This window comes from Solea solea, chromosome 12 (genome assembly GCF_958295425.1).
Source record: "Solea solea chromosome 12, fSolSol10.1, whole genome shotgun sequence".
In the NCBI taxonomy this organism is placed as follows: Eukaryota; Metazoa; Chordata; class Actinopteri; order Pleuronectiformes; family Soleidae; genus Solea; species Solea solea.
Window position 1 is genome coordinate 15,554,516 of NC_081145.1, and position 27,771 is coordinate 15,582,286.

The following is a 27,771-nucleotide window of genomic DNA, read 5'->3' on the forward strand; positions in this document are numbered from 1 at the left end:
CAGTCAAGTAGGCCTGTGACGTTTCTGCTACTGAAAATTCAAAACAATATTTTGTGACCTTAAGTTAAATCACAAGATTTGATCATTGATAGTTTTAAGTCACGTGACTGGTGAGAATTCAAACCAAACTGTACAGTATGAATAGAGCCTAGTAAAGAATGCAAACTAAATGTCCATCCACAGGCTGACATTTTGGATCAACCTTGTGTTAAACCTGTATTTTCTCCTTAGGGAGTTTTCCACCCTGCCTCCTCATAACAATACAAGCAGTGGGGCTAAATGTGAAGAGGTGCCTTTGTTCACAGCAAAGAATGCTCATCTCACTTATCCTCTACTCTCTTCTCCCTCTCTCTCTCTCCCCCTCAACAGACTGCTGTTAGAGTGTGATGACTGTAATAAGCACTTGCACCAAACCATATATCTAAAGTTCATCTTTCCTTTAATAAGCAGACGAAAGGTTAAAGCTTCTTGAGTGTGCATGTGTGCGCAATTTGGCTCACATGTGTTGGTTACTCCACTGAGGTACAGATGAGTCTCTTGTGGGAAGAAGTAAAGAACATGTGCAGATATTTGCTTGAGCAACACCCAGACATAAGTTATCTGGAGCCACAGCACCAGAATATAAAACAGCTCTAATAAACACAGGCAAAACCCAATCCTGAATATGCATAGTGATTTCAGCAAGCATAGATGTACATTTTGACAGCAGGAAATAATGCAAAGAAGTGCATAGAAGCAACTCTTCACGTTACCTTTCTGAGTTGGGTGAGCCCTGATAAAGTGCTCCTGGGGTGGTTTCTCATTTTGTGTAACCTGACTCCACAGAGGACAGCATCCACTTGCATGGTTCCTTTCCTTTGGAGAAGTTTGCCTTGTTCTCTTTTTTCCTTCCTTCCTTCCTCTCTCTCTTCTTTGGTATTGTACAGCCTTACTCCAGCCTCCTGACTTGTGTGTCTCTCAGTACAGTCCCTGCCAGTGCACACAGAGAAAGACACAGAGTTTTAGCTCCGAGACCACAAAAGAGTTTGAAAAAGGCACGAAGTCTGGAAATCCCTCCTCTTGTCCAACCTACTCCAGGGTAAACTGTTTACAGCTCTCTCTCCTCTCTCAGCTCTGTCCCATACACACACTCACACACTCACTCACTCACTCAGACACCCATCTCTCAGTAGCAGCAGCTCCTCCTCTCTCTCTCTCTCTCCTCAAACTTTTCCCACCCCTCCTTCCCTCATGCTACCCCCTCCCATTTTCCCTTCCTCCCACCTTCACCCTTCCCTCTCTCTTTCTCCTTCCTCTCCATTTTCCATCATCACCCCCCACCCTCCTTCCACTTCCCCTCCCACCCACCTAAACCCCCACTGCTGAACTAATCTGCAGCTGGCTGGGTGATTGGAGCCCTAGTTGCTAGGGAAACCAAGTGTCCTGCTCCCAAAAAAAGGGAAAAGAGTGGAATGAAGCAGGAAGGGGCAATGCTGAGCATGACTGAATACGTAAATAACAGCCCCCTTTGGGAACCTATTAAAGAAGCCTAAAGGCTGCTCATCCTATCTCAAATTAAGGGACATGTTTACCTTTTTTCATTTTTTCAGGATTTTGTTTACCATTTCACATGTGCCAGCAACAGAAGCAGAAGTGGTTTTGTGCTGAATGAAACACAAAAAGAGGATGATTTGGCAGTGTTTTGGTTGATTATAGTTGATTTATTCACAATAGGAAAAATGCAGACAGAGCAGTCCAGCTCAAATTCAGAGGAGTTGGCAAAGCAGAAAAAGAAATTGCGAGAGCAGGAACATGCATACTGATGAACTGTGTGAATAATAACTAACCTGTTCATCCCAATCTTCTGATTTGAGATGTGAATATTTCCCTGAATGAAAAAGGTAGCTTCAGTAAAATTTGGATAAAGAGATTAGGATGAGACATTAAACAATCAATCAGTGGTTGTTTTAACTAAATTTTAACTAAAACTAAACAATCATAATAATTTATTGCTACAAGCAAAAGTTGTGGCCATAATGTGGATAGATGCTCACTATTGTAACTAATGATACCACCGATTCTATTTCATAAAATAACAATCTAATCTAAATCTTATACAATATTGCTTGTACAGTATGAGACCAATATTTATGTCAGAACGTTTCTCTCTGCTTTAATTTAGGCCATATAGAATTCAGATGTATAATATAGAGTAGAGGTAATTATGATACTATGTCCGACAGGTGTAGAAAAAGGCTACATCCAAAATAGAAACATTATTTTTTATGATACGAGATCAGGGTTGCATTGTGAATTACTGCAATTGAAACTTTTCCGAAGAAATGCAATTTATATAAAATGTTGTGAGCTAAATTGCATTCCTATAAATGTCTCACAGCATCACCTAAGCAGAGCAACTATCCCGCTGACCTCTGAGCATTAACTCTGACCTGGCCTTTGAAATGCAAGATAGAGCTAAAAAGCCTGGCTTGTCCATCAATCGCTGTGAGGGGAGCAAGGCAGGAGGTGGGGCTAGTAACATCTGTTTGGCGTTTATCCCCCTTTAATGTGTTGTTGAGTCCTCTATCAGGCCTACAGCTGGGTTCCTAGGGGTGTTCTGAACCCACTGTCCAGGGGACACACACCGTGACTGGGAACATGGCCTGGACAAGTTCTCAGTCCCTGACGGTGCACAACGTAGGCTCTTTGCAAGACCTCTGGTTTAAGCAAGAGGAAATGACAATGAAATCAAACTGAGGGTGTGTGTTTTTGTTGCCTGCCTCCTCCTTTCCTTCAAACACAGACACAGATAATGCCAGCCATACTGCAGTAAATAAATAAATTAAAGGATCTTTTAAAGGCCCAGTATGTGACATTTAGGAGGATTTATTGGCCCAATTTAGCTGAAATTGAATATACAGGTGAACTGAATGTACAGAAGTAAATATTGTTTTATATGCACTGTAGGTAAGGCCCTTGTTTCTTATAGGCTGCCATCTTATGTCACCATGTTTCTACAGCAGCCTGGATGAACAGACCAGACAGGGCATGTCTTATGTGAACAAACAACCTCCTCTCTGGTATGCAAAGGCCACTGTAGCTTCCTGACACAATTGGGACATAGAGGGGTAAGGGTAAGAATCTGCAGTCTTATCAGGACATGTCACTAAGGTTTCCACACTAGACCTTTTTCTATTCTAATGAATTTGGGCTAGGGGGGAAAGTACTTTTACATTTCCCCAATGAACAATCTTGTTTAACAAAGACATTTCTAGATTTCTATTAAGGAAATAATCTCTTCTAATATGCTGACAAAAATGTATGTCGCTTTAAGAAACAACACACAAGAACTGGAAACAAATCATAATGATATGTGGTTTCTGGACTCAGCCAAGGTGAGTAAACAATTCATAATACATCAGTGACTGTGGGCCATGACAGTACTGCAGATATATTTTAAGAAATACTTAAAAGGAATAAAAGAAATCCATGGCGTCCAAATTATTTTTGATTTATTTTTTGACCTAGTGAAGCAGGTAACACATAGCAATATTTAGACATTGTATGTGTACAATTCCAGTATCAGCCAATCAGAATTCATTGCAGCATTTATACTACAAGTAAATTTGTTCATTTTAATTCATGAATGTGTTGTTTATGTTGATAGATAATTACAAACTTTGAGAGAGTGCTTTGTTATGAAGCTAAACATTTTCAGTCTGGGAATGACTCATAAGTATATGTACCACAGAGACTGCCTGTTGCTACTTTTCTCAGGTGTAATTGATGACACAAATGAAGGCTGTATTCCATTAAGTTGAGTTATGTTTATGCTAGCTCACTGGATAGACTCCCACACACATGCTGATTTGTAGTTTTATTTTGCATCACTCTTTTCTTCTTTCCTTCGGTAGGAGAGGAAATATGGACAAACTGGACTGACGCCCACGCAGTAAGGTGTGACATGTCTCCACCTGTGGGGCGTTTATTGCGTATAAAGTAAAATAATGCATTATGTTACGGTCATATGTGCCTTTAAGAAAGTACTCACTTAAAGTTTGGTTAAGTTTACCCGTTGAAAGACGCCGTCATCAGTTGGTAAGTGAGCTTGACGAATTCAGTTCGTATTTGTTTAATTTTATACAGAATATGTTGAAATATGTACTGAAGAACGTGAACACACAAACTAGCACTGTTCTAATTCATTACCTAACGCGTCACGCGTGGGTTTCTCCTTCATTTGCTTTTCGGCGTCATCTTTTTATACGGCGTCCCCTTTAAGGTAAAGCCACGTGTTCTCGACGTTGTGACGTCAGACCTGGAAATGAAGTACCGGCTCGCTTTGCGGCAGTGTTCTATGTTTGAAATGGATGGATTATCTTTACCCGATTTATAATGGACAGACCACAACATTTATAATTTATACTTTCCGGTGAAATGAGCAAACCGGTTTTATTTACCGAGCCCCAGTTGAAGTAACGTAATTAATGTTTTGCGAGAATGTTTACTTGTTCCTAGCTTCCTTGCTTCCTCGCTTTATGTAGGATGAATCTTTCTTTTATTAAGGTGGCATCCTCGCCATGACCTTGCGGATTTTGTGATTTCCTAATTCAAGACAGACACATGTGGACCAGCTCATTCCCGGGGACAGATCTGACAGCTGTTTGACTTAGTGATCACGATGGCCTTTGCAGCAAGGACACTTCTTCTCAACCTGAGATCCACTTTCAGGAACGCTGGCTCCTTTGCCAGAGTAAAACTGACCCAGAACTCCAGGACAAGTTTTGTGAAAAGAGGACAAATTATAACTCAGATACCCAAGGTGACACTGTTGTGTTGGGGTGCTGTGAATGCAACAACATATGTAGTGAAGTGCCAGGAAGCTGCTCTTTCACCCCATGCTGCTGAAAGAAAGTCTCTAGCCAAAGTCCAAGTGCACAAAGTTGTATTTTTCATCCGCCTCACCCTTCGTGCATTGGTTCTGCTCCTCAAATTTGGACCTCTTCTCCTCCTCTCGCCCTTGACTTTGGTGTCCTCGCGCTTTGCGTCTCTTTGGCTTGACGCTCTGCTGTGGGTGACTGAGACATCTGGTCCTACTTTCATCAAACTGGGGCAGTGGGCCTGCACCAGACGAGACATCTTCTCTCAGGAGTTTTGTGAGCGCTTCTCCAGGCTCCACATCAAGGTGCGTCCTCACTCCTGGGCTCACACCAAGCAGTGTCTCCGCAGAGCCTTTGGGGAGGGCTGGAGGAACATATTAGTCTTTGAGAGCAAAGAGCCAGTGGGTTCGGGATGTGTCGCCCAGGTGTACAGAGGTTGGGCCAAGGCAGATAAAGTAGAGGACCCAGCCTTCCAGACGCTGGTGGAGGAGATGGAGAGGAAAGATTTACTGGAAGCCTGGGAGATCCCTGGTTTCAGAAGAGTGGCCAGCACCCTTCAGTGGCTCTGGGGTAGAGGGGAAGAGTCCAATGAGGAGAGAAGCTACACAGATGGTCAGCATGAGGAGAGCAGTTTGGATAAAGAGCATCTGATCCCTGTGGCTATCAAGGTCAGTTTTAGTATCACAAGATATACCCAAATCACATTTTACCTCGCAAAGGGTGGCAAATATGTTTGTTTCATGATTTCTTGTGCATTTAAGGTGATCCATCCAGGCGTCAGGAGGCAGGTGGAGATGGACCTGCTGCTCATGAAAACAGGCAGTTGGCTTCTGCACTGCCTCCCTGCACTCAGATGGCTCAGTCTGTATGAGGTCGTGGAAGAGTTCGAAAAGCTCATGACAAAACAGGTTGGAATATTTATAGAGGTTTTCTTTTTAAGATGATACAGAATGTATAGTTAAATTAAGCTGGAAGTGTCTAACAACCTCATTGATTTGACTGAACTGTGATTTCAGATCGATTTGCGTTTTGAGGCAAGCAACATGGAACGTTTCCGTGAAAATTTCCGTGATGTGGATTTTGTCAAGTTCCCAGCTCCCTTACGACCATTTGTCACCAGGACCATTTTAGTGGAAACTTTTGAAGTAAGCACAAATTTATTTTAAGTCTTTGGAAAACTAATTGATGACTAACCGAGTGAGTGTTGAATTGAACTCCCTTTCTATTGGACCATTTAGACACTTGTGTCAGAACATTGAAATTGGAAATATTAAACCCCTCAGGTTGCATTCATATCTTTGTATTTGCCTCATATTCCTTGTATATGAGGCATTTGTTTTACACTGAGCCCCTCTTTTTTTTCAGGAGAGCGAGCCTATCTCTACCTACCTGAGCTCGGATATTCCTCAGCAGGTGAAGCAGAGAATAGCCAGGATGGGTGTGGACACCCTGCTGAAAATGGTGAGATGCACAATCCACCGACCTTATGTGACCTTCACTGCTATTTCACAATCTTTTGATGTGAATTGTGTGTTTCTACACTTCTGAAGACACATGATTAGATGTGCTTTTGTCCAGCTGTTTTCATGTGTCCATGTTTGTCCCAGGTCTTTATTGACAACTTTGTCCATGGGGACCTCCATCCTGGGAACATTCTGGTCCAAACTCGGGGAGCACCTCCTGGTTCCAGTGACAGCACAGTGGGGTCCCAGGGTAAAACCACCCTCACTGACTTGTGGGACACAGTAGTTGTCAGCGTCAGGCCAGAACCATTTCCTCTCCAGTTGGTGTTGCTGGATGCTGGCATCGTCGCCCAGCTCAGTGACCGTGACCTTGCCAACTTCAAGGCTGTCTTCACAGCTGTGGTCCTGCGGCAGGTAATCGGTAGAGTCTGCTGCGTAGACACAACACTATATCCAGACACTGGTGCTAGTTTGAGGGGTCAGGGTTGCTTCAGTGTGTAAACTAATGTGTTGGAACAATTTATAGCAGTTTTGTTGTTGCCATAATGTACTGCATGTAGTTTAATGTTGAATTTGTTGAGCTGTATTTGAACTGGATTCAAACCAAGTGGCACCAGGTGGTGACAACAGCCATCAGAATCTGAACTCATGTTTTCAAGTTTCCAGATTTTTTATTCGGTCGGCGCCAGGTTGATGTTTTTCAAACAGAAGTTCACAGTGATAACCTTTGGAAATGTATTTTACTGATGGAATCCAGGGACTCATTTGCGTGGGGGACACAGGAATAATCATGGAAAATGAACACTGAACTGTCTCTTAGAAATTAATATTTTAACAAGAAATAATAAAAATAATATATGTAGGTCACACTGCAACTGACTGCTTGTCACTGTGCCTTTTTCTTTTTCAGGGTGAGCGAGTTGCAGAGTTAATTTTACATCATGCCCGAGCCAATGAGTGCAAAGATGAGCCACAGTTTAAGAAGGAGATGGCCCAGTTGGTGGACCACGCCGTCAGCAACACCCTCTCCCTGGAAAAGGTACTATCTTTTCTTATCGTGGCAGTCTGATGCAGAATCTCATGATACTGTAGCTACCACAGTCATCATTAATATTTCAATACGTCCAGCTTAGAATTATCCAGCTTAGATGATGTATTGAATGTATAGAAAATCCTTCTGTGATTAAATTAAAAGAAACGTGGTTTGATATCCATTTTCTTTATCTCAATTTTGTGATGTATCGGTGTGATGCTGATCTCTCCACAGGTTTTCAAATATACATCCATTAACTAAAGGCGTTTGTCTACATGTCTAGTTAGCAGGTGACAGTGGCTGACTTTCTTTGTGTTTATAGATCCAAGTGGCTGATCTGCTGTCGCAGGTTTTTGGTCTGCTCATGAAACACAAGGTAAAATATTAGCAGGTTATTTTTATTGTGGTCAACAAACAAAAATCTGGTTCAACACTTCTGACTGGTCCACCACTGATGCCATGGTTCTGACTAACTATTAGTTAACTATTACTCAAATAAAGTAGCCGTAAAAAGAATTGTGCAGTAAACTATCAAAGCAGTACAATCTGTCAGTTGTTTTCAGTTTTCTTGTGACCGATGTCACTGTCAAGAGACAAACCAATCAATCCACGGTGAATCAACAGAAAATAAACATTTCTGAGAAGTCATTTTTAAAGGAATTGTCTTTGAAGAGAGTTCTCTTTACTCCTTGTCATTAGATGTGGCATGTACTCACATGAATAAGCCTTAATCTGTATGCAAGAAAAGTTATTCATAATATTAATAAATTAAATTACCAGTATTTGTCAATTTGTGAAGCCAGTATTTCAATTCTAAATTGAAATACTGGCTGGAGGACTAGGAGGAGGGACAATGCTTTCCAATATTTTCATTAGGAATTTGGATTGCAGTAACCATTTTAAACCCTATTATTACAATTGCTTTAAAAGCCCTAATTAAGACGGATGCAAAGAGCAGTGAAAGTCTGACTGATGCTGTTATTGTATACTGTTACCAAGAATTTGTATTTTTTTCAGGTGAAGCTGGAGAGTAATTTTGCCTCGATTGTGTTTGCCATCATGGTGCTGGAGGGTCTGGGCAGGTCCCTCGATCCAAACCTGGACATCCTGGATTTGGCCAAACCCCTGCTGCTAAAGAACTGTGCCTCACTGCTCTGACATGCACACACGCAAATACAGCACTTGATGTGTCATAATTGTCGGTGCACGTACATATTGTACATCTAGGGATACAATACACATGTGCTGTATATTTATCTGACCATCGTTTGTGTTCAAGGTTACAATGCAAGATTCCTCTGTGGGTCACAAAAACACAATCATCACTTTCGTGAGCAGTGATGACTCCAGAAATACCTCACTGAGCTTTACGTTGTTCACTTTTTTTCTCTTTTTTTAACTTTAATGACAGTTATTCTTGAATTTCACGAACTCAAATAGAAAGGTGCTAAAATCATCTTTAAGATCCCTCTAATGAGTAAGAGCACGCTCACTTTAGAAGAGGCAGTGCCAGTGGATGAGTCACACAGACAGAGACCAGCATTGCTAGTGATTTAAGATGTGAAGCAAAATACAGTGGAAGTCCACAGTTGACATATTAAAGTATATTTTTACTTTTTAATGCCCAACATTGAACTCAGGTTTCCTTTTATTACTTTCTTTGTTGGATTACATCATTTTTAATCAGCCATACTTGCTTTAGTGTGAATGTTAATGTACTGTAATGTTCTTAAAAACCACATTAAATATTGTGAAGCTAAATGTGCTCACAGCTTGTCTGCGTCAATACTGTCACTGTTCCATCAAAGTCGTGGCTGAGAACACTCTACGAGTGATACATTTCAATAAAAGAAAATGTGCTTAATGTTGTTTTTTGCTGCCTTCATGTAGTTTTCTTTAGTTTTTGAATGATGCAGCTTCACAGTAAATTCACTTCACCAAGGGCACAGGATCCATTAATTTACAATTTTATTAAATCTGTCAATGAAAAACAGACAAGAGACGCAAATCTGTCAATGTCATCAGGAAGAACAGTCAGCATGGCTGAAAGAGCGAGATCGGGAGGTTTTGGTGAAAAAAAAAAAAAAATCAAATACCTTTTTATTGCAAAATTGTTGATCTTTTTTTTCATCGAGAGCCCAGACAGAGCAGCAATGTTCAAGTAAGGAGGGAGGGGAGCAGTGACAACTGAGTAAAAAATATTTTAATAATTATAATATAATAATAATAATGACAAAAAAACAAAAACATCTCTAATAGACAAACACAATCACCTCAGATTAAGACGAGATTCTGTCACAGTCACAACAACCAGAGAAAATTTTTCTTTTAATCTCTCTCTTTTTTTTTTAAATGAATTAAATAGTTTTTAAAAATATCTCACCATTTACTTATACTCATCTTTTTTTTCATTTATTGCGAAAAATAGGCAACTGGACTAATTGAGATAATGCAAGTTTGTGTGTGTGTGTGTAACAGAGAAATAGAGATTAAGTGGAGATAAATAGTGGAACGTTTTGAAGCGTTGGCACCGAGAGCAGCAGCAGCTGAGTGTGCCGATGCAGTACGCTCATTCGGCCACCAGGTGGTACAGTTCAGTTTGAACATTCCTCCAGGGCCAAGCAATGGTGGCCCACTCTCTCCCCAACTCCACTGTGCTAGAGGAAGTCATGTTCTGCCCAAAACAGTGTCTGTTTTTTTGTTGTTGTTTTTTTTGTTTTAATGACGGTTGAAACTTTGTTCACGGTCGCTCAGCAGCGTTGCCAGATCTCATTTCTATGTACAAAGGTTTCAAATCCCTGCAGGACATTTACAAAGACAAGTGCAACCTCCGCGTGACCGTCAGGGATCAAAGTGTCTCTGTGGGGGGGTAGGGGGAGAGTGGAGGATAGTGCCAACATGTTACAGCAGGACGTAACGGAATTGTTTTTGTAACTAAGAGTGAGGGATGATGATGGCAGCAGACCAGGATTTAGGAATGTCAAAGGCTGAAGAAGCAGTGGTTGTTAACACAGTGACCTTCCTCAGAGGGGCACCAAAATATTCTGATGTAACCTTATATAATTCTTTCTAACTGAATGTCCCAAAAAGGGGCGATGAAACCAGCAAAATGCACAAAGAAAATAATATATCCATTCTCCATTTGTCATAATCCTCTCATGCTGATCCATCAGTCTCTCCATGCATTTTAAAAAATAGTCCTTTAACACTGAACAGTCCTTCATCCACTCATTACAAGATTTTTCCATCTTTTGCTCACCCCCAATTTTTTTTAGCAGTCTGTGTCAGTGTGGTGCCCCCTGGAGGACTGGCTGTCCTCCAGTTCTCTCTTTATGGCCCCCAGAAGGAGCTTGATGCTCAGGTAGGAGGGGAGGAAGTAGGCACCCAAACAGGTAATGAAGGGCTTAAAAGGGCTGGATATTTGGAAGAAATCACTGTGTAAACGTTTTGTCCAATATGGTAGTTTCTTCCACACAAGGGTGAAGGAGGAGCTACTGGACTAGAAAGAGAGGAAAGGGTTTATGTCGGCAGATGTTGAGCACAGGCATAAACGCTCATTCTCTCACTCAACATCCACACATTTGTCATTGTCTTTGAGACCCTGGCTATGTGGAGGTCATGGCAGATGGAGCTCTGGGCCTGCGACAGGGCGCCTCGTTGACTTTTCTATCACATCACTGAAAGGATCAGCCCCCTCCCGATTCAAACAAGTCAGTCTGAGATTCTGGAGGAGACGGATCAATGAAAAGGACCGGCTGATAACTTGACAACAGACGAGAAGAAGAAAGCATATCTCTTTCAGACAAGAGCGCCGACTTCTCTCGTTTACGACGTGAGCAGCCTCCATCCTCAAATGACCTGGGGGAGATGTTTAGGAAGACACAGTTACTATGTCGCGTTATCTCCATAAGCTTGTCTTCATGTTCCTTTCGGGAGGAAAAAAGGAGGGAGCTGTGTAGGAGTTAAGCCTAGTCAAATGGGCAAGTATGGGTGGATGTCTGGGATAGGGCAGGAAAGAAGAAGTCTTTCTCATCTACTCCGTCCGTCTCCAGCTTCTCTCCATACTGCTGTTCCACAGGCTGCCCACAGTGGGGTAATGTTTGGGCTAACTGATCGGGGACAAGAAGACAAGGACATCTGATCATAGTTTGTAGCTACGAGTTGAGCCATGGGTGGTTGAGGCATTCGCCGGCCGAGGCCCTCTTCTCGGGTACCATCTCCAGCATGGGCAGCAGGAAATGAGTGAAGTGGCCGGCGTCTTCATGCGACCAGCCGTACTTCTCCACCAGCACGTCAAACAGGGACCATGGCTTCAGCTTGGTGATGTGCCGTAGTTCACCTGCAGGGGGCAACACGGAGCTAAATCAATGATGGCACATAGGATAGGATGTGTTGAGGGAAAAAAATAGCTCATCCATACTACAAAAAAAACAAATTTTCTTTTATTTATTCAACTTTAAAGATGGTGATATTTTTCTTGTTATTAAACATTAGTTAGTCAGATATTAAAACTGAATATTATCTGTGCAGCCAAAGCCAGAACCAGCTTATTCATCTGTGTCAGTATGTCCAAAATCTATGAACACACCAGTGTTACACTGGACCACATGTTCTTACACTATGATGGACAGTAGAACTTCAGTCCACAATCCACAGCAGAAAAAAAAACTACGCTTAAAAACGTTCTTCTGTTTTTGCAAAATGTATTAGTCTTTTAATATGATTTGTTAACATCATACCAAAACACAGAAGAACAAGGTTCTAAATTAAATCTGATTATTTCAAGCCATATTTGCTTTGAATGTATTTACTGAGGCTTTGAGAAGTCATTTTCTTCCACCACTGCAGTGCAATGTAGGCAAATTCATTCCACGACTAATTTTCTGGTGGACTTTTACAGTGTCCAATTTTTGCTTTAGTAAACAGTTGCTCAAGAGAAGTTGAGTTGGAGACAGAAGTCAATGAGGCAAATTTCTCAAAGTCTGGTCAACAGAAGCACGTAAGAAAACTATGTTATTTGTAATTTGGATGAGCGGACAACGCCATGATTCTGCAGACAACCAATCACTACCAGCTGAGTTCACTCATTAGTTCAACCTCCCTCTGCTCAGAGCTGAGCTAATCAGTGAGGAGCTGTAATGACGGAAGGAAAACCTGCAGACTCTCAGCTGAAAACGACGAAGAAAAGGGTAAGATGTGGACAGAAAGAGGAGGAGAAGTGGCGAGACTGACGGCGAAGAGAAAACAAATGAACTTCTCTTTCCTGTGTGCTGATTAAAGAGAACTATAGGGAAGAGAAACCATTTACGAAGCCTTTTTTTCTCCTGTACAGTAGAAGAGATTGGTCAGGAATCAATTCTTTAGCAGTGATTCTGACAGTAACGTAAACCCTTGCAGCTATTTTTTTATTAGTGGATACAACTGCATTGTTATTTATATTCACATTCTATGTGTGGGTCAATTGTTTTGTCTCCAATCAGTGAATTTACTCCGCCTCCTCCCACACAGGTTTAAAATAGCGCGTTAACACTACATTGGTGAAGGCAGCATGGCAGAGAGCAGAAGCGACCAAGAGAAACAGAGTGAGAAAGTCTTCATCTTCTACTTGTATGGGGTATTACGACAGTTTGGATCCACGATATCCATTACTGCCTTCTTCTGGAAATAAAAAAAACCCCTTCACTACCCATTCCGTCATATTCTTTCTCATCATTTCAGTCTTATCCTCTTCCCATCCTCTGATCTCCTCAGACAGACCAGATTAACAGACTCAGACCTCAGATAAAGACGACACAAAGTGCCAACAAATCAAAGGCAGAATATTCATGTCTCATGGCACATTTATCAGAATGGGAAGGAAATTGAGAGAAAGGAAAAAATAAATAAATGAGGGTGTGGGGGTTATCAGCTGAATCAAACCCAAACACTTACCAGGTTCAAAGATTACATGCGTAACATACTTCACACTTTAGAGAAAGACTCTTCTAACTCTGACTTTCATTGCTGTTGTTACTTCGCCTACTGTTAGTTCCAACGCTGACTTCTTTCATTTGCTGACTTTTGGCTACCGACAAATTGTGAATTATTAATCCTAATTTACTATACAATCCATGGGGATTAATTACTTCTTGCTGAATTGGGCAATAATACATACTACATGATGAGATACAATGTGATATAGTCCAGCGTATATACTGCCACTTTGCTGATGCCACCTGCTGATGGCACATTTAGACACTCAGTTTCAGAGCAGCAGTAAAATACAAGTCAGAATATTAGGTTAGGATTAGGGACCAGGATAGGACTGAGGTTAGGGTTAGGATAAATATCCAGGTTAGGTTAGAGTATAATTTTTCCCTGTCAGTGACTGCATCGTACTGTCTTTATGCTCAGAGACATTAAAGTGTGGATGGAGAGTCAGTACAGATGCTCTGAGCGTCTAAACGCGCCACCTGGTGTGTCTCTTTCAGACGTCTGTAAAGTGGCACTGAGGGACGTGACAGAGCAGCAGTATATGATGCATGAAAATGGGCTTTATAATATACTATACTATACAGTGCAATATTATGCTATACTATACTACACTACACTCTGTTTTCAAGTGCAAGCTATTTGGCTCTTACCTACAGTTTATTAATATAAAATAGTACATTAGCATATGAATTAAGTATCCATCCATCCATTATCTACTGCTTTATCCTCCACCGGAGGGTCGCAGGGGGTGCTGTTGAAGTATATACATTTAAATTTAACTAAGTGATACAATAATAAATTGAACCAAGTAAAGCTAACACAGTCATATGTTGCTTAGTGAAAAATAAAATCCTTGAATAACCTTTTTTATTTAAATCACATTTGTGATTGTGGTTGATTATCATTTTTCGTGGGACATGTTTTGGGAATAGTGACTTCTGGTTTACTTTAATTTTGTGTCAGTGTAGTCATTTTGGAAGCAAATATGTGAATATGTAGATTTTCCCAGGGCTAAACCATATTCATAGATACGGTTTGATCTTTGCTTTACATCAGGGTTTCTCAATCCTGGTCCTCGGGACCCACTGTTGTGCATGTTTTCGAAGTTTCCTCGCTCCAACACACCTGATTCAAATGGTTAGCTCGTCAACAAGCTCTGCAGAAGCCTGATAACGAGCCATTCATTTGAATCAGCTGTGCTGGAGCAAGGAAACCTGGAATACATGCAGGGTGCCCAGGACCAGGATTGAGAAACACTGCTTTACATCATACACCATTACACCGAAGGTCTGAAGAGAATTGTTGTTATGAATTGTTGCCAATAATAGTTACTTTCTCTATGACTGACAACTTAAGTGATGCCTTGATTCAGAATGACTGAACGTACTGCTACTACGAGACCAAAAACACTACCTCATCCTCTGTCAGTGTCTGCTATTAGGTTCTAGAGCTGTTCCAAAAAGGTCGAAGGCTACCCTCCACCTAACCAACCAACCATCAATCGCTGAGTCGTTTACCTTTCTTGGAGAAAAACTCTCGGCTGTACCTTCCAGCAGCGACCACTTTGCGTGGGACCTTCCCAAGGAGCTCCATGATCAGAGCGATGTGGTCTGCCCACCACCACATACATCACAGAAGGAACAGGCACGGTTCAGCATTACAGCATGCACACAAACATGAACACAACAGGCTGTATGGGACTGGAACACACTGCTGCCTTGGAGAAACTGCATGGACTTTTCTGTTTTAATTAACCACACCTTGAAAAGTCGAGGATTTCAATCAGTATATCCTTTTTTTTTTTTAAATCAAATTCAATATAACACATTTGAATTTTGTGTCTGCTGTCTTTTAGGGTCCATTTGTGTCCATTTTAGACATCTGTGTGTCTCCGTCCCACCAGCTATCTGTCCAGCGCTACCTCTTCTGTTGAAGAACTCCCGGGAATATTTTCCGGAGAGTGCAAAGTGCCTCGGAATACAGCCCAGCAGCTCTATGATATGAGCTATGTGGTCTACGGAGGAGAGAGGGGGGTCGGGTGGAAAAGGGGGGAGAGAGGGAGGGAAGGAAACACGGACAAAGAAAGGGCATAAGGATACGAAAGAGAGGAATCAAATCAAGGGGAAGAGGTGAAAGTAAAATGTAAGGATGTTATAAAGAAAAAAGAAACAGGGAAGGGAAGTGAAAGGGTGAGAAAAGAGAGAGAGGAAGAAAGGGGGGAAAACAGAGAGTCACAGACAGTCGAGGAGAAAAATCGTGTTAGTGAGCTGTGCCTCCACAGCAGAGGTGATGAAATGAAATGTTCAGCGTTAGACTCCAAAGTGACAGGAATTCAGAAGCAACAATTTAATAAACTGCAACATAAAACTAGATTTCTAACGTGGCCTTAGTGGCAGGAGACCAAAGCGGTTTGTCTATAAAATCAGGATGTCAGGACAAAAACCAACACTGGTTTATTGACTGTGCAAAACAATGTGAAATGAGGTTAACCGTGAGAACATAACAGGACGGGCTGAGATGAAAGATGAGTGAGGATGAAGAGGTACAAGACGATGAGGCTGCAGTTTGAAAATGTGTTGATTTTTAAACAGAATAGAATAAATAAGGTTAATGACTGGACTCTGTGAATGTGAACATGAATTTCATGTTTGAATACGTGTGACCAGAATATAGATACACATATTCTCACACAATACCTGACAAATTGCATTCACAAAAGTCTCGATATTAGAGTAAAACAGCGAGATTAGTGTGAGCTCTTTGTGTATCTATAACATTTGAACAGTTTTGGTTTAGAAGTACAGCAGAGTGAAAATGAGTGGAGGCATAACAGCAGAATTTAAGAACAGGATTTACAGTTGACAGTGGATGGGGGGTGGGGGGTGTTGGGAAGAGGGATGGCTAATTAAAACTAAGCTCACTTAAGGCCATTTCTATCCAATTAAAATACAATAAGAATCAGTTATGTTACTGATTTGATCCAGTTTTAAAATCGAATAGATGAAATAGATGCACTGATAAATGCATCACTTCATTCACACATTAAATAACAGTTATTTACCGCATCTTAAAAGAGCTAATTGAGGCCTAACAATGCAGAAACACACATTTTTACATACAAATATATGAAATCCATTAAAGTGGGGAATCATTTTCAATAATTAATTACACATTCAAGACACTTTGCTTTCACATCTACATTGTATGTTGCACATTTTACCTCACTACAATATTCCAAGTATAGATCAAGTCTACAACATTTAGCTGTAATTCCTCTGTGGAAATGGTCAAAATCCAAGGTTTTCTGGATTACAATAATTGGGAAATAAATAGTGTGCATAGTACTCACCCTCATCACGGGAGTAATCCTCTCCTGAGTGAGGCTCAAACAGATAATCTCCGGTAGCAAGCTCAAATGCCTATAAGAGAAGCAATGGTTATCAGGTGCCCTCAATTCTTGCTTCCTCAAAAGATCCCAGGACATAATATTAAAAGACACATCCCACCATGGACACTCTCTTTTTGAACTGCTGCCCTCGGTGTCAAGTCAATCTCTGGACAAATATGCAGAAAATGTGTTTTTACCCGAGAGGCATAAACATACTAAATGCTGTTCAAAGGGTAGATAGAATAGAATGTGAAATGCAAGACAGTGTGACTGTACACTAAATAAATACATATTCTATTCTTTTCTTACTGAGTGGGTATATTTAATAGATAGACGTAAATATAAAATGTATCTTAAATCTTCTTCAAAATGTGTATTCTCGTCACCATGCAGGCAGTACTCCAGATATCTGCAGGAGTGCTGTAACCAGCTCCTATCAGGACTTCAATGGCACGGTACTGTCTCGTTTGGATGTCCTCTGTAAAGTGCTTATGCTGGAGGGGAGAGGAGGGGAGAGGAGGGTGAAAGGGGAGGAGAGGGGAGGACAAGTAGAACTATTTATTAACATTAAAAATAAACTGGCAAAAGTAAATCAACAAAATTCTATTGTCTCTGAAAATTAACCGGGAAATAAGAAACCACAGATTCCTCTTTGGTAACTGTCTGATTATTGATCCTGAGTTTATTCTTCATCTTCACCTCCTTCTTTATTAAAATATCTGGACTTGAAAGAGGGTCAATAATTCCCCACAAAAACCTCCAGCTGAGACAGATCATCTGACATAACTAAAGCAAAACATGAAAAACTAACCTTCAGAAATCAAACATATTTTACAGTGGGTTTTGTGGTAGTTTAGAATTTCAACATTTATCCTGGATAACTCCATGGTGGCACTGTAGTGTATGACTTCTATTTAAAAAGAAATGCACCAAATTAAGTTACCAACTGATTAAAATCAAGACACTGTCTTACCACCCAGCAGGCATTTCCCAGATCAGCAATTTTGACTCGAATAAACTCAGCATTGTGAGGGTCCAGTGGGTTGATGAGGAGGTCGGCAGCTCTGGCCTTGACTGGGGGGGAGCAGAGTGGGAGAGCACAGGCATTTAATGCATTTGAGTAAATACAAAGAAATAGTTTACACTCTCTCTAACGTACTATTAGGCATTCGACCAAAAACAGTGGCGCCACATAAGAGTCATTGTCACACTAAGGTGTGTAATGAAAACAGACTTGTTGGAGCAAATGTGTTGATTTCAATCTCGATTAAACGTAGGACGAATGAGAAGAGATCGAAAAACAAATGATAATAAAATGAAAGTTATGGCTGGATGACTGAGTCAACAATAATAATCTGAATATGTGCACACTGATTGTAATACTGTGCTACTGTGTTATTACTTTACCAAGCAGTTGGGATGCATGAGATGAATAAAGAAACCAGAAACTAAGTGATGTTTATTCATGCTCTGCTGATCATTTTCTTCATCTCAAATCTAAGTAAAAAGTGTTTTTCATTTCCTTTGTCTATTAAAAAAAAAAAAAAAAAAAAAAAAAAGCCCATTAACATGTTGATTAGAGTGAAGACCTGGGAAAAGAAGGCCGCATACATCACAGGTAGATACAATTTGAGAAATGGTGATTCAGAAAGAAAATAAATGACTGGAAATACCATGACTGACACCTTTTATTTCTATCAAAAAAAAGAAAAGAAATTACACAAAACTTAAAAACTGTTTGATAAAAAAATTGATTATTGTATATTAACAATTACCAATAACTTTTATGAGATAAAAAATTGACATTTTAAAATAAAAAGTCTACAATGAAATGAAATACGCATGTGCAACAATACAGTACTATGAAAATAAACACTTTGTAACATCTTTCATATTAATGACTTCAGTTGTGCCTTAAAGTTTGTCAATATGTGTAAATATAATCATCAGGTGTGATTACGTTCATTACAGAAATATAAAAAATTACACAAATCAAACACATGAATGCAATATCAGTGAGTTGTAGTAGTTACAGTAGAATACAACTGTCTCACCTTTAGGTGTGTCTCCTGTGCTCGAGGACGACACGGTGCGACTGCGGTCAGCTGTGGGGCTGTTGGGTGAACGTCCCGCTCCGATGTCTCCGGTCCCGGGGGATATTGGGTTTTCCGGATCAGGATCCAGTGGTAAATCAGGGAAAATGGGCTCTATGCCCAGATGGCGCTCGCTGGAGCCGTTGGTCAGGCCCCGTTCATTCCGTTCGCCCACCTCGCCGTTGTACATCTCATAACCAGAGCTGAGAGAGAACTCCCTGTCCGTGTAGCTGAGCTCAGACTCCACCAGGGGGCAGAGGAGAGGCTCTGGGGTGGGAGACGGGGGTGGAGGAGTATTGGGGTTCGGCTTCAGCCCCTCAGAGCCCAACAACACGTGACCGTTGGTTTTGGCTGTGTTCGCTTTGTTGTTGTGAGGCTTGACAGGAGAGGTGCTCTGCGTGAGGAGCTCAGCGGTCGTGTCTTCATCCTCGTCTTCCTCGTCGTCCTCGTCCTCCTCCTCGTTCTCCACCTCATCCTCGTCACACTGCTCCTTTGATTCCTCCTGTTCCAACACTGCCTCATCCTCTGTTTTACTTTCTCTCTTTGGCTCTTCTATCTTAGTCTCCTCTTTTTCAGTCTCTTTCTCCTCCTCTTTCTCTTCTTCCTCTTCCTCCTCCTCCTCCTCCTCCTCCTCCTCCTCCTCGTCGTCGTCGTCCTCCTCGTCATCCTCCTCCTCCTCCTCTTCTAACTTCTCCTCCTCTTCTGCATTGTCACCCTCTGTCCTGTTCAATCCTTCCTCCTCCCTCTCCTCTTTCGGTACCTCTGCTTGAGTTGACTCCCCACTACCTTCCTCCGAGATGAGGGGAATGGGGGTTTCTTTTTCAGCGATAGGCGTTCGCTCCTCGTCTTCGTCCTCCCCCTCCTCTTCAGGGTCGTCATCAGTGATGTGAGGTACCTCGATCTGCTCCTGTGGAGGTGCTGCACCTAACGTGGAGAGAGGGAAGCGTACACCATCAGGAGAGGAAGTGAATGGAAGATGGCAGATGTGTGCAAAATCAAAGACAGTGAAGGCAGAGACGGAAGTGGTGGAGGCAAAAGAGAGAATACAAGAATGAAAGAGACAGGAGGTGGAGAGACAGTGGGTGAAGGAGGGAGACGGTGAGACATTATGTTGGGTTTTCATTTGTGAATCAGCCTCGCATCCTCTGCACAGTTGGTCTAGTGTGGGCTGAGTGGTTGGAGCCAATCCACCTCCTATTCATTGACAGACAGACTGCACAAACCTGCACACAAACACACACACACACACACTGGCACCCACTCATGCTGCAGTTCTGTTTAAGTCACAGCTTTGACTTTGGATTTTTTTGGAACACATCTTTATGATTGGCGATGACCTGAATACAGTAAAAAAAAAGAACAAGCTAGCCTAAATATGCTTCTTACATTTCCTTTACCACGGATTTCACTTGAGTTAAAAGCTGCAGGCTTTTAGTTTTACATTTAGTTTACAGAGTGAGAAAATACATCAAAGTTAAAACAGCAAACTAGTCACCACACGAAGAGAAGAGAAGAGAAGAGAAGAGAAGAGAAGAGAAGAGAAGAGAAGAGAAGAGAAGAGAAGAGAAGAGAAGAGAAGAGAAGCCCTTTGCACAGCAGCCATTTTGACCAGTCACAGTAATGACAGGTAATGACAGCTTGCATTAGGTGAACAGAGCCATTGTTAATGTGATCACCATGTGAACACCTGTGATTTTCCCACTGAGCAAAGGGCCTCACTTTCCTTCTGAGGGATTCCCCACAATGTGATTAATCATAGATGAACAATAATTACCATCTCTCACGTCACCAGCTGTATTTATAATGTTCAAGTACTGACTCACATGTATGATTAGTCAGCCTGACTGGCCTTTCCCGGTCTCCTCCCTCCTCCTCCTCGTCTTCCCCGTCATCCTCATCGTCATCGTCCTCGTCGCTCTCTCCCAGGGCAATGCTGGGGCCGATCGGCGGCGGCTTGGGCTGAAGCGGTGAAGGCGGGTTGTGTTCAAGAGCCCCTTTTTCTTCCCCGTCTTTGTCTTTCTCCTCCTTCTTCTCGGCCTCCCTCTCTAAAGCCTCAATCTCCAGCATCCGCCTCTCCAGCAGCTCGGCCTGTCGCTTCTGTTTCTTCTTCAGCTTCTTCTTCTTGTTCTTTGAAATCTTACCCACCTGAGTGAGAGGGGATGGACAGAGGGAGAGTCAGAGGTAAAGTAATGTAATGTAATGCTGGAGAAACTCAAATGATGGAATCGTGTTGTGGGTTGTGATTTATCAGTATCAAAATATCTTTCTTATTCAGAGAAAACCATGCAGCCAAAAACTGGGTGCTTTTAAAATGTCCTTTTTAGTGTGAGAAAATAACTTGGTCCTGCTTCTGAATGGCACGGTGCATAATCAGATGTTCTGTCAGCGTTGGAAAGGTTCGCTTGTTTTGCCTCAGATGTTTACATATTTGCTTTTGCTCCTCTCACTGTGGAGTGGGCAGACTGAATTCGCCAATTATGAAAATGTGACTCACGCTCTGAATTAGAGATGTGATGCTGTTTGTTTTCATGCCACCCAGACTACTGTCAATCAAATGCAATCAAACCAGTCCTGATGAGATCGTTTCATAGTGATAAACACAATGAGCACATTCATATTTTAATTTGATTAGAAAGAATGCATTTAAGAAAAAAACACCTCACTTGATTTGAGGAAATTAAATCAATTGTCATGAGACACAAAACAGTTGATATAATATTTTTAGCTCTGTAGTGTTATATAGTAGTTATTTTCATATATGGTCATAAAAAGATACTATACTAAGAGTTTGATGCTGTACTGTATTATAAATGTATGTCTAAATGTCTATAAATGTAAGTACTATTTCTTCAATGTTTATGTTCAAATCTTTACTTCGTTTGAGTACTGACTAAATGAGAACACTGCTAATGCACTGCTATTATTTTTAATACAGTGGTGCATTCAATTGTAACAATCAAACCAAACACTGTGAAACGCTCTGGACACGTCAACCTTATTTCCACCCTCTGTGTTGTGTGTTAATATTTGAATGTTTGTGTGTGTGTGTGTGTGTGTGGGTTCCTCTCATTTCATACTCACATCTGTTGTACTCACCGGTTTGAGCTGAGGCGCTGTGCTAACTGACAGACAGAAAGAAAAACAGCAACTTTTAGTGGCTTCAAAGTATCACCAACATGAGTCCGTTCACACAAGAACTCAAGCTCACACCAGAATCCAAATCTCCTTCTCTTCTGGAAGATAAATCATGATTTAGAGACTTGATTTATACAGAATCTGTAGATGAGACAGGATCTTCACACTCCCACTGCCATATTTGCTCCTCACTTGTTTTACACCTGAAAATGCAGTTTTTACAAAGCAGTGTTTCCCAAATGTATAATGGTGACAAGAGCATACTGTATATGTGCATACTGGAAAATGTCTATTTTTTACTGGATTTCTGTAACACCTTATATATTACGTGTACATAAATCAGCCATTTCCAAGAGATAAAATAATCCCAAATTAATTTCTTACATGCTACTTAATAAGTAAATAGTAAAACGCTGAAAATTAATTTAGCATCCCAAAATAAATCTCCCACAACACATCTGTGGGTCCAGACCCACACTCTGGGATTAACTACCATTGAGCAAACAATATTGATACTTAAAATATGCAAACTATACATACACATGTCCTTTCCCAAACATATTCACAAACAATCATCACACATATTATGCAAATGATCCGTGTGCTGTTTGGCTGTGAAGCTGAACCTGGTCTGCTGTGTTCATGAATCCAGAGGATGTATAATGTGATTTATATAAATCCTGACAGTTCATCAGGATTCAGTTCTTCAGTTCATTAAAAGTGAGTTGTGTCAAATCGTATATGGTATGTACAGTATGATCACAGATACAGTAACTGACTCCTTTTCAGCCAAGTAACAAAACAGAAATAATCAAAAATGTGTTGCCATTGCATCACACATACCCACAGTCTTTGAACCACTTGTCTGCTCTAACACCAGTGACATTTTCTTTATTTCAACTCCTCTGTCACTGAAAAGACTTTTGTTTTGACAGGTGATTGTTCTGGGTCTGACTTGATGTGCGTGTAAATGTAAGCAGTATAATTAGTTATTACCCAAGGCTCAAAAAGACTCCACTGGCTGAAGCGAGCAACTGTCAACTTACGGGGGAGTTGGGGGCTGGTGATGGGTCACCAAGGGAAAAGAGTTCAAGTCGAGTTCATCAAGACTGTTTTGCAAGAAGTGGAGGGTTTTTTTTCTTCCAGCGGAGGAAATCGGTGACAATAGATGAAAAATAGTGTGTGTCTGTGTGTAGTAAAAAAAGGGCAAGCAGCTGAGGAGACATGAAAGGCTTCAGTGTGATTCCTTTTCTTTACTGTGCCAAAAAATAATCGCACTATTGAAGATGCCATCTTATAAATATTGACTTTAAATCAGGAATGTGATTTACCAACCATTGCACGCATTATAAGCCTCCACTTTAAACTCAAAAAAGGAAATTGAGGTGAAAAAGCTGCAGTTATAAACGATACACAAACTGGGTTTCTGTGGATCTACGCTGCTGCCAGCATTAGGAGTTCATCCAATAACCTGGATTAGAATTATCACTGGCACATTTTATGACTAATAGATTCATTCCTCCAAATGTGTTTCCAGGCTCACATACCATCCACATGTCGGCTTAAAGACAATAAATGTTTAAGAGGCCAAAAACATGTTTTGTGAAGCCACTGTGACCTTGACCTTTGACCACCGAAATCTAAGATATTTATTCAAGTATTTCTTTCAAGCATTCTTAAGATAAAGCATTCACGAGGAAGAAATGTTTGTGAGGTCAATGACATTTTCCCATCAAAATCTAATCACAACCCATCCTTAACTTCAAGTGTACATTTCCCTCCAGACTTTGTTATTAGATACTGTGTTTACAAGAATGGGATGGACGTCCCCGAAAAAAAACAGCTGTTACCGGTACAGAAGCATACAATTCAACACATTTCAAAAGTGGAATAAGGTAGCACACAAACCTGTAAACCCTTATATTCTATAATTTATCATATGACTATTTACTAGTGCACCAAACCTCATTGCCTTTTTCTTTTTTGTTACCTCTGTGCAAAACCAGCCTAATTAGTGATAGTGATAAAACATAATTCGAGGCATGGGGCTGGTATCGAACTGTTCATCTAACTGTCAGCAAGAAAAACAAATAAACAAATAAATACCTTTTGCAATAAAATAGTTTGCACAATATTAAACATGAAGGTTGACGTGTCCCTACCCGCTGATCCAGACGGCGGCGGTGCGCCAGCTTTCTGCCACTCAGTGGCCTCCATGGCCATGCGTCTGACAAACGCATCATCAACACACATCAGGATATTCTCAGGCTTTATGTCCGTGTGGATGATTTTACACTTTGTGTGGAGGTAGTCCAGACCCTGCAGTACCTAAACAGATTCATATGAAAAGAATAAAAACATTTTTATAACTGAAAATCCCACTCATTCACTCTTGATCTTAAAATCCAGACGTAGCCTGTTTTTCTTTGTTCAGTTCTTATTTCCTCTCTCTCTCTCTCTCTCCCTTTCATTCCTTCTCTCATTCTCAGAGGAGCAGAGGGGAAAGGGTGTTTCTGTTTTCCTAACTTTTTCTTAGTTGTTTTTAGTCTTGAGACTGAAGGGAAGAGAAGAGCAGCACACAAAACCATGGTTTAATGCATCAGTGTCAAAACATTGGCCGTGCTCTTTGGCGCTGCGAGTCTGTCCCCTTCCCTCTCTCTTTACATATTTTATTTCTTTACTTCTTTATCTCTTCACATCAGCAGTATTTAGACATAAAAACAATATTTTATAAAATCCTGTCAGTAAATATCAGCTTAATGACTCTGGCGAAACTATTATAATGAAAAGTGCCATGTCATGAAAGCCTGTTTGCTCACTCTTTACTGCAGAGACTCAGCCTCTACTATACAGACAGTGAAGTGAAATTTAAGTTGGCAGTATATGAAATTGTGGCTAGGTTAGGCATTAACTGATTATGGTTAAGGGTTAGGGATAATCCTTTGTTTAGACTGTCCAAATGAATGAAAGTCAATGCAGTGTCCTGAGAAGAGAAGTGTGCGCTTTAGTCTTTAGGATGAAAAGTGCCATTTTTGTCCCCTCTCCACCTAAATAAAATTAATCTGGAGCCACAAAACCTATTTGTCCCATAAAATGATGATAATAATATGTAAAGATACACTATATATAGATACAGATACACTATATATATTGACAAAATAATGATAGTTTGTTGCATTTGTGAAATTTAACAACTGCAAAAATAAAACTGTTGATGTCCCATTGCTGTTTACTATAAAGTGGAGATAAAAATAAAACACATGGGTTAGGGCTACACAATTATATAGACCTAGTCCTTCCATTGTTTGTGGCAAATTAAATTAAATTAAATTAAAAGGACCCCACTTTGAAATAAATGAAGCGATATTTGGATTGGGACACACTTTAATCTATCTTTGAAAACTACTAGGATCCACTGCAGAGGGGCTGACGAGCCACATGTGGCTCTAGAGGCGCAATGTTGCAGACCCCTGGTATAAACCATACGGAGTGAGGACATTTTGGCTGGTTCCTCACATCTTGAAAGGGCTTTTGGGGGTTAATACCTGGTTTTAGGGTTAGGGTTAGAATTGGGATTATGTTTGTGTGTGTGTGTGTGTGTGTCCTTACCTGTCTGATAATGCTCTTGACACATGGCAGTGGCAGACCTTGGTAGTTGGATTTAATGATCCACTTCAGCAGGTGGTGACCCAACACCTCAAACACCATACACACATCTGGGATGGAGAGTCAAGGACTCACATCATCAAATCTCTATCACTCATACACACACAGACAGACACACACAGACAAACACACACACATAATCAGGATACGTATGCCGTTGACGCCAGAGATCTTGAAGTCATCTATCAGCTGGACTACCATGTCCTTGTTGGGGTCAATGGGGTCGCTCTCTCTCACCTGAAAGATCAATGAGATGAAGGGAAAAGTTGAGAAATGCAAGAACAGAGTTAACTTAAAGAGAAGGATTGAGAACAGGAGAGATGGAAGTATATTTGATTCTCAGATTAGTGTCCTCTGCTTCCATCACGTAGGATAAGTGTTCAGTGTTTCTTTGGTTTTTCTTGTTAACAGAGAGAGAGGCAAGGGGCCAAAAGAGAACGTGAGGAGATGGTGAAGAAGGTAAGGAAACGGAGGGACGAGATTATGGAAGGGTAAAAAATGGAAGGAGGTAAAAACAGAAGTAAGACATAAACAACAACCAACATGTCACACTCACACATCGCAGCAGTTTGATCTCATCCAGGGCCGTTTCTGTGTAATGCTGCGCACTCTTCACTACCTTCATCGCCACAAAGTTCTTCACTCTGTAATTACACACACAAACGCACATTTATTTCATTATCCAGATTTCATAGTGACTAACAAAGCAACACATTGTGAAAGCCAGTTATGGCTTTAACAAACTGTGTGTCCAAATGTGTTAATGTGAGAGAAAATAGCACCTGAACAAAGCCTGGCAAACATCTGAGCATTCACAGTGCCTACACTGGCACCGTGAATTGAATGCTAATGCATGAGTTATGTGGCATTTTACAGTGATACAGAAAAATGTCAACATTATGTAAAGGGAATCCAGTGACACACTGCTTTTGTCTATAAGCTGAATACACTATTAAGAACCTCTTAATAACCAGAGAAGATGCATTTAATTCATTTATTTTGAAATGAACATTATTATTTCTTGATTTTTATGCCTTTATGGGTTCTCACAAAAGATTATCCTATTATGCTATACAACATTCATGTTATGTGCTTGAATCTTGACCATTTGGGAATGGCTGAGTTTTTTAAGTGACTTCTTTTCAGATGATCAAATGTTTTACACACTAACACAACAGGAATTATTCAATAATGACAATATTTCCTTATTTATTTTTCTTATTTTCTCGAGCCTTAAGATTGACACAATTAAATTAACCATGTACAGTGTGCGTAAGGTAATGCAACTCCATCTCAATTGAATCTAACCACCATTAGTGTAATTAACACCAGTGAATGAATGAGTAAATTAGTTTGTGTGTATGAGTGAGAAGGTGTGACTGTGTGTGTGTGTGTGTGTCGGTGTCTGTGTGTGTGTGAGTCAGTGAAAGGTGACACTGGGATGATGATACTGTCATCCATCCACCTTGGTTGCCTTGTGAACGCAGAAACAACATTATAGTGCAAATGGATAGTTCTGGTGCCAGCAGTGTTGGCTGCAACTGTTGTCATAGTGATGTACCAGATTCTGTCAACAGGTGCACATGTGGAGTGTGTGTGTGTGTGTGGTAATGATGTGGTAAATGTCTCAGTATTTGTTCTATATGTTTTTTTGTGTGGTTGTGTGTGTGTGTGTGTGTGTGTGTGTGTGTGTGTGTGTGTGTGTGTGTGTACTGTATTTACAACCTTTTTAAGAGCTTTTCTGGCAATAACAGTTATTTTGTCAGGACCTGTCGTCCTCATGGGAGGTCAAAACCTAGTCTTAATGAGGCACAAACCCTCATTAACGCTTTGTGTCGGCTGTCCAAATAAATGAAAATCAATGCAGTGTCCTAAGAAGAACAGCTGAATGAACCTGTGTGTGAGAGCATGTGTGTGTGTGCCTGTGTGTTTCTTTGTGTGTCTGTGTGTGTGAGAGAGAGAGAGAGAGAGACAGAGAGAGACTCACTGTATGTCCCAGCATAGCCATACGGTGGAGAAGTGGCCCCACCCCAACTTCCTGATCACATGGTACCTCCCATTGAACAAATCCCCAATCTTCACTGGATGGTACCCTCCTGGGAGAGATAACAGAGAAAGAGAGAGAGAGTGGGAGAGAGATAGAAGATGAAGGTCACAGGCA

At 40.9% G+C, this 27,771-nt stretch overlaps 3 protein-coding genes across 12 annotated transcripts in view; 1 reads left to right on the top strand and 2 right to left on the bottom strand.

The window, feature by feature from the left end:
• Window positions 1-4,165, bottom strand: part of si:dkey-82f1.1 (DENN domain-containing protein 2A) — a 33,356-nt gene extending 29,191 nt beyond the window's left edge. Inside the window, exons 1-2 of one of the 3 annotated variants that reach the window (XM_058645192.1) lie at window positions 4,031-4,165; window positions 753-969 (exon numbers count right to left, since the gene is read on the bottom strand). The gene's annotated coding sequence lies outside the window, so the exon portion shown is untranslated. Of the gene's footprint in view, window positions 1-752; window positions 1,157-4,030 lie in introns of those variants that run through there. The other 2 variants (XM_058645191.1, XM_058645194.1) reach the window with 2 other exon arrangements.
• Window positions 3,807-9,219, top strand: adck2 (aarF domain containing kinase 2). Of its 2 annotated transcripts, XM_058645204.1 has the most exons (9): window positions 3,807-4,077; window positions 4,595-5,527; window positions 5,621-5,767; window positions 5,876-6,004; window positions 6,225-6,320; window positions 6,467-6,736; window positions 7,233-7,361; window positions 7,678-7,731; window positions 8,373-9,219. In XM_058645204.1, exons 2-9 carry the CDS (start codon window positions 4,661-4,663, stop codon window positions 8,511-8,513), a joined length of 1,833 nt encoding a protein of 610 aa, XP_058501187.1. In that variant the 5' UTR covers window positions 3,807-4,077; window positions 4,595-4,660; the 3' UTR covers window positions 8,514-9,219. The 2 variants fall into 2 exon arrangements, with proteins under 2 accessions (XP_058501187.1, XP_058501186.1); XM_058645203.1 differs by lacking the exon at window positions 3,807-4,077 and having other exon boundaries at window positions 4,285-5,527.
• Window positions 9,220-9,306: 87 nt separating this feature from the next.
• The window catches only part of srpk2 (SRSF protein kinase 2), a 55,187-nt gene continuing 36,722 nt past the window's right edge, over window positions 9,307-27,771 (bottom strand). For 3 of the 7 annotated variants that reach the window (XM_058645197.1, XM_058645201.1, XM_058645196.1), the window contains 13 exons: window positions 27,598-27,706; window positions 26,167-26,254; window positions 25,760-25,847; window positions 25,554-25,660; window positions 24,107-24,272; window positions 21,891-21,931; window positions 20,633-20,954; window positions 18,771-19,733; window positions 17,690-17,790; window positions 17,103-17,210; window positions 16,678-16,747; window positions 15,250-15,342; window positions 9,307-11,694 (listed from right to left, as the gene is read on the bottom strand). In XM_058645197.1, coding sequence (XP_058501180.1) covers window positions 11,510-11,694; window positions 15,250-15,342; window positions 16,678-16,747; window positions 17,103-17,210; window positions 17,690-17,790; window positions 18,771-19,733; window positions 20,633-20,954; window positions 21,891-21,931; window positions 24,107-24,272; window positions 25,554-25,660; window positions 25,760-25,847; window positions 26,167-26,254; window positions 27,598-27,706 — 2,441 coding nt within the window. In that variant the 3' untranslated portion in view covers window positions 9,307-11,509. Of the gene's footprint in view, window positions 11,695-14,845; window positions 14,939-15,249; window positions 15,343-16,677; window positions 16,748-17,102; window positions 17,211-17,689; window positions 17,791-18,770; window positions 19,734-20,632; window positions 20,955-21,890; window positions 21,932-24,106; window positions 24,273-25,553; window positions 25,661-25,759; window positions 25,848-26,166; window positions 26,255-27,597; window positions 27,707-27,771 lie in introns of all 7 variants that reach the window. The other 4 variants (XM_058645200.1, XM_058645198.1, XM_058645202.1 and 1 more) reach the window with 3 other exon arrangements.

Bases quoted from the DNA above. Each gene is read 5' to 3' on its own strand.
- adck2 (XM_058645204.1), top strand. From the start codon at position 4,661: ATGGCCTTTGCAGCAAGGACACTTCTTCTCAACCTGAGATCCACTTTC. The intron at 5,528-5,620 runs GTCAGTTTTAGT...TGTGCATTTAAG, and splicing joins TGATCCCTGTGGCTATCAAG to GTGATCCATCCAGGCGTCAG. The intron at 6,321-6,466 runs GTGAGATGCACA...TGTTTGTCCCAG, and splicing joins TGGACACCCTGCTGAAAATG to GTCTTTATTGACAACTTTGT.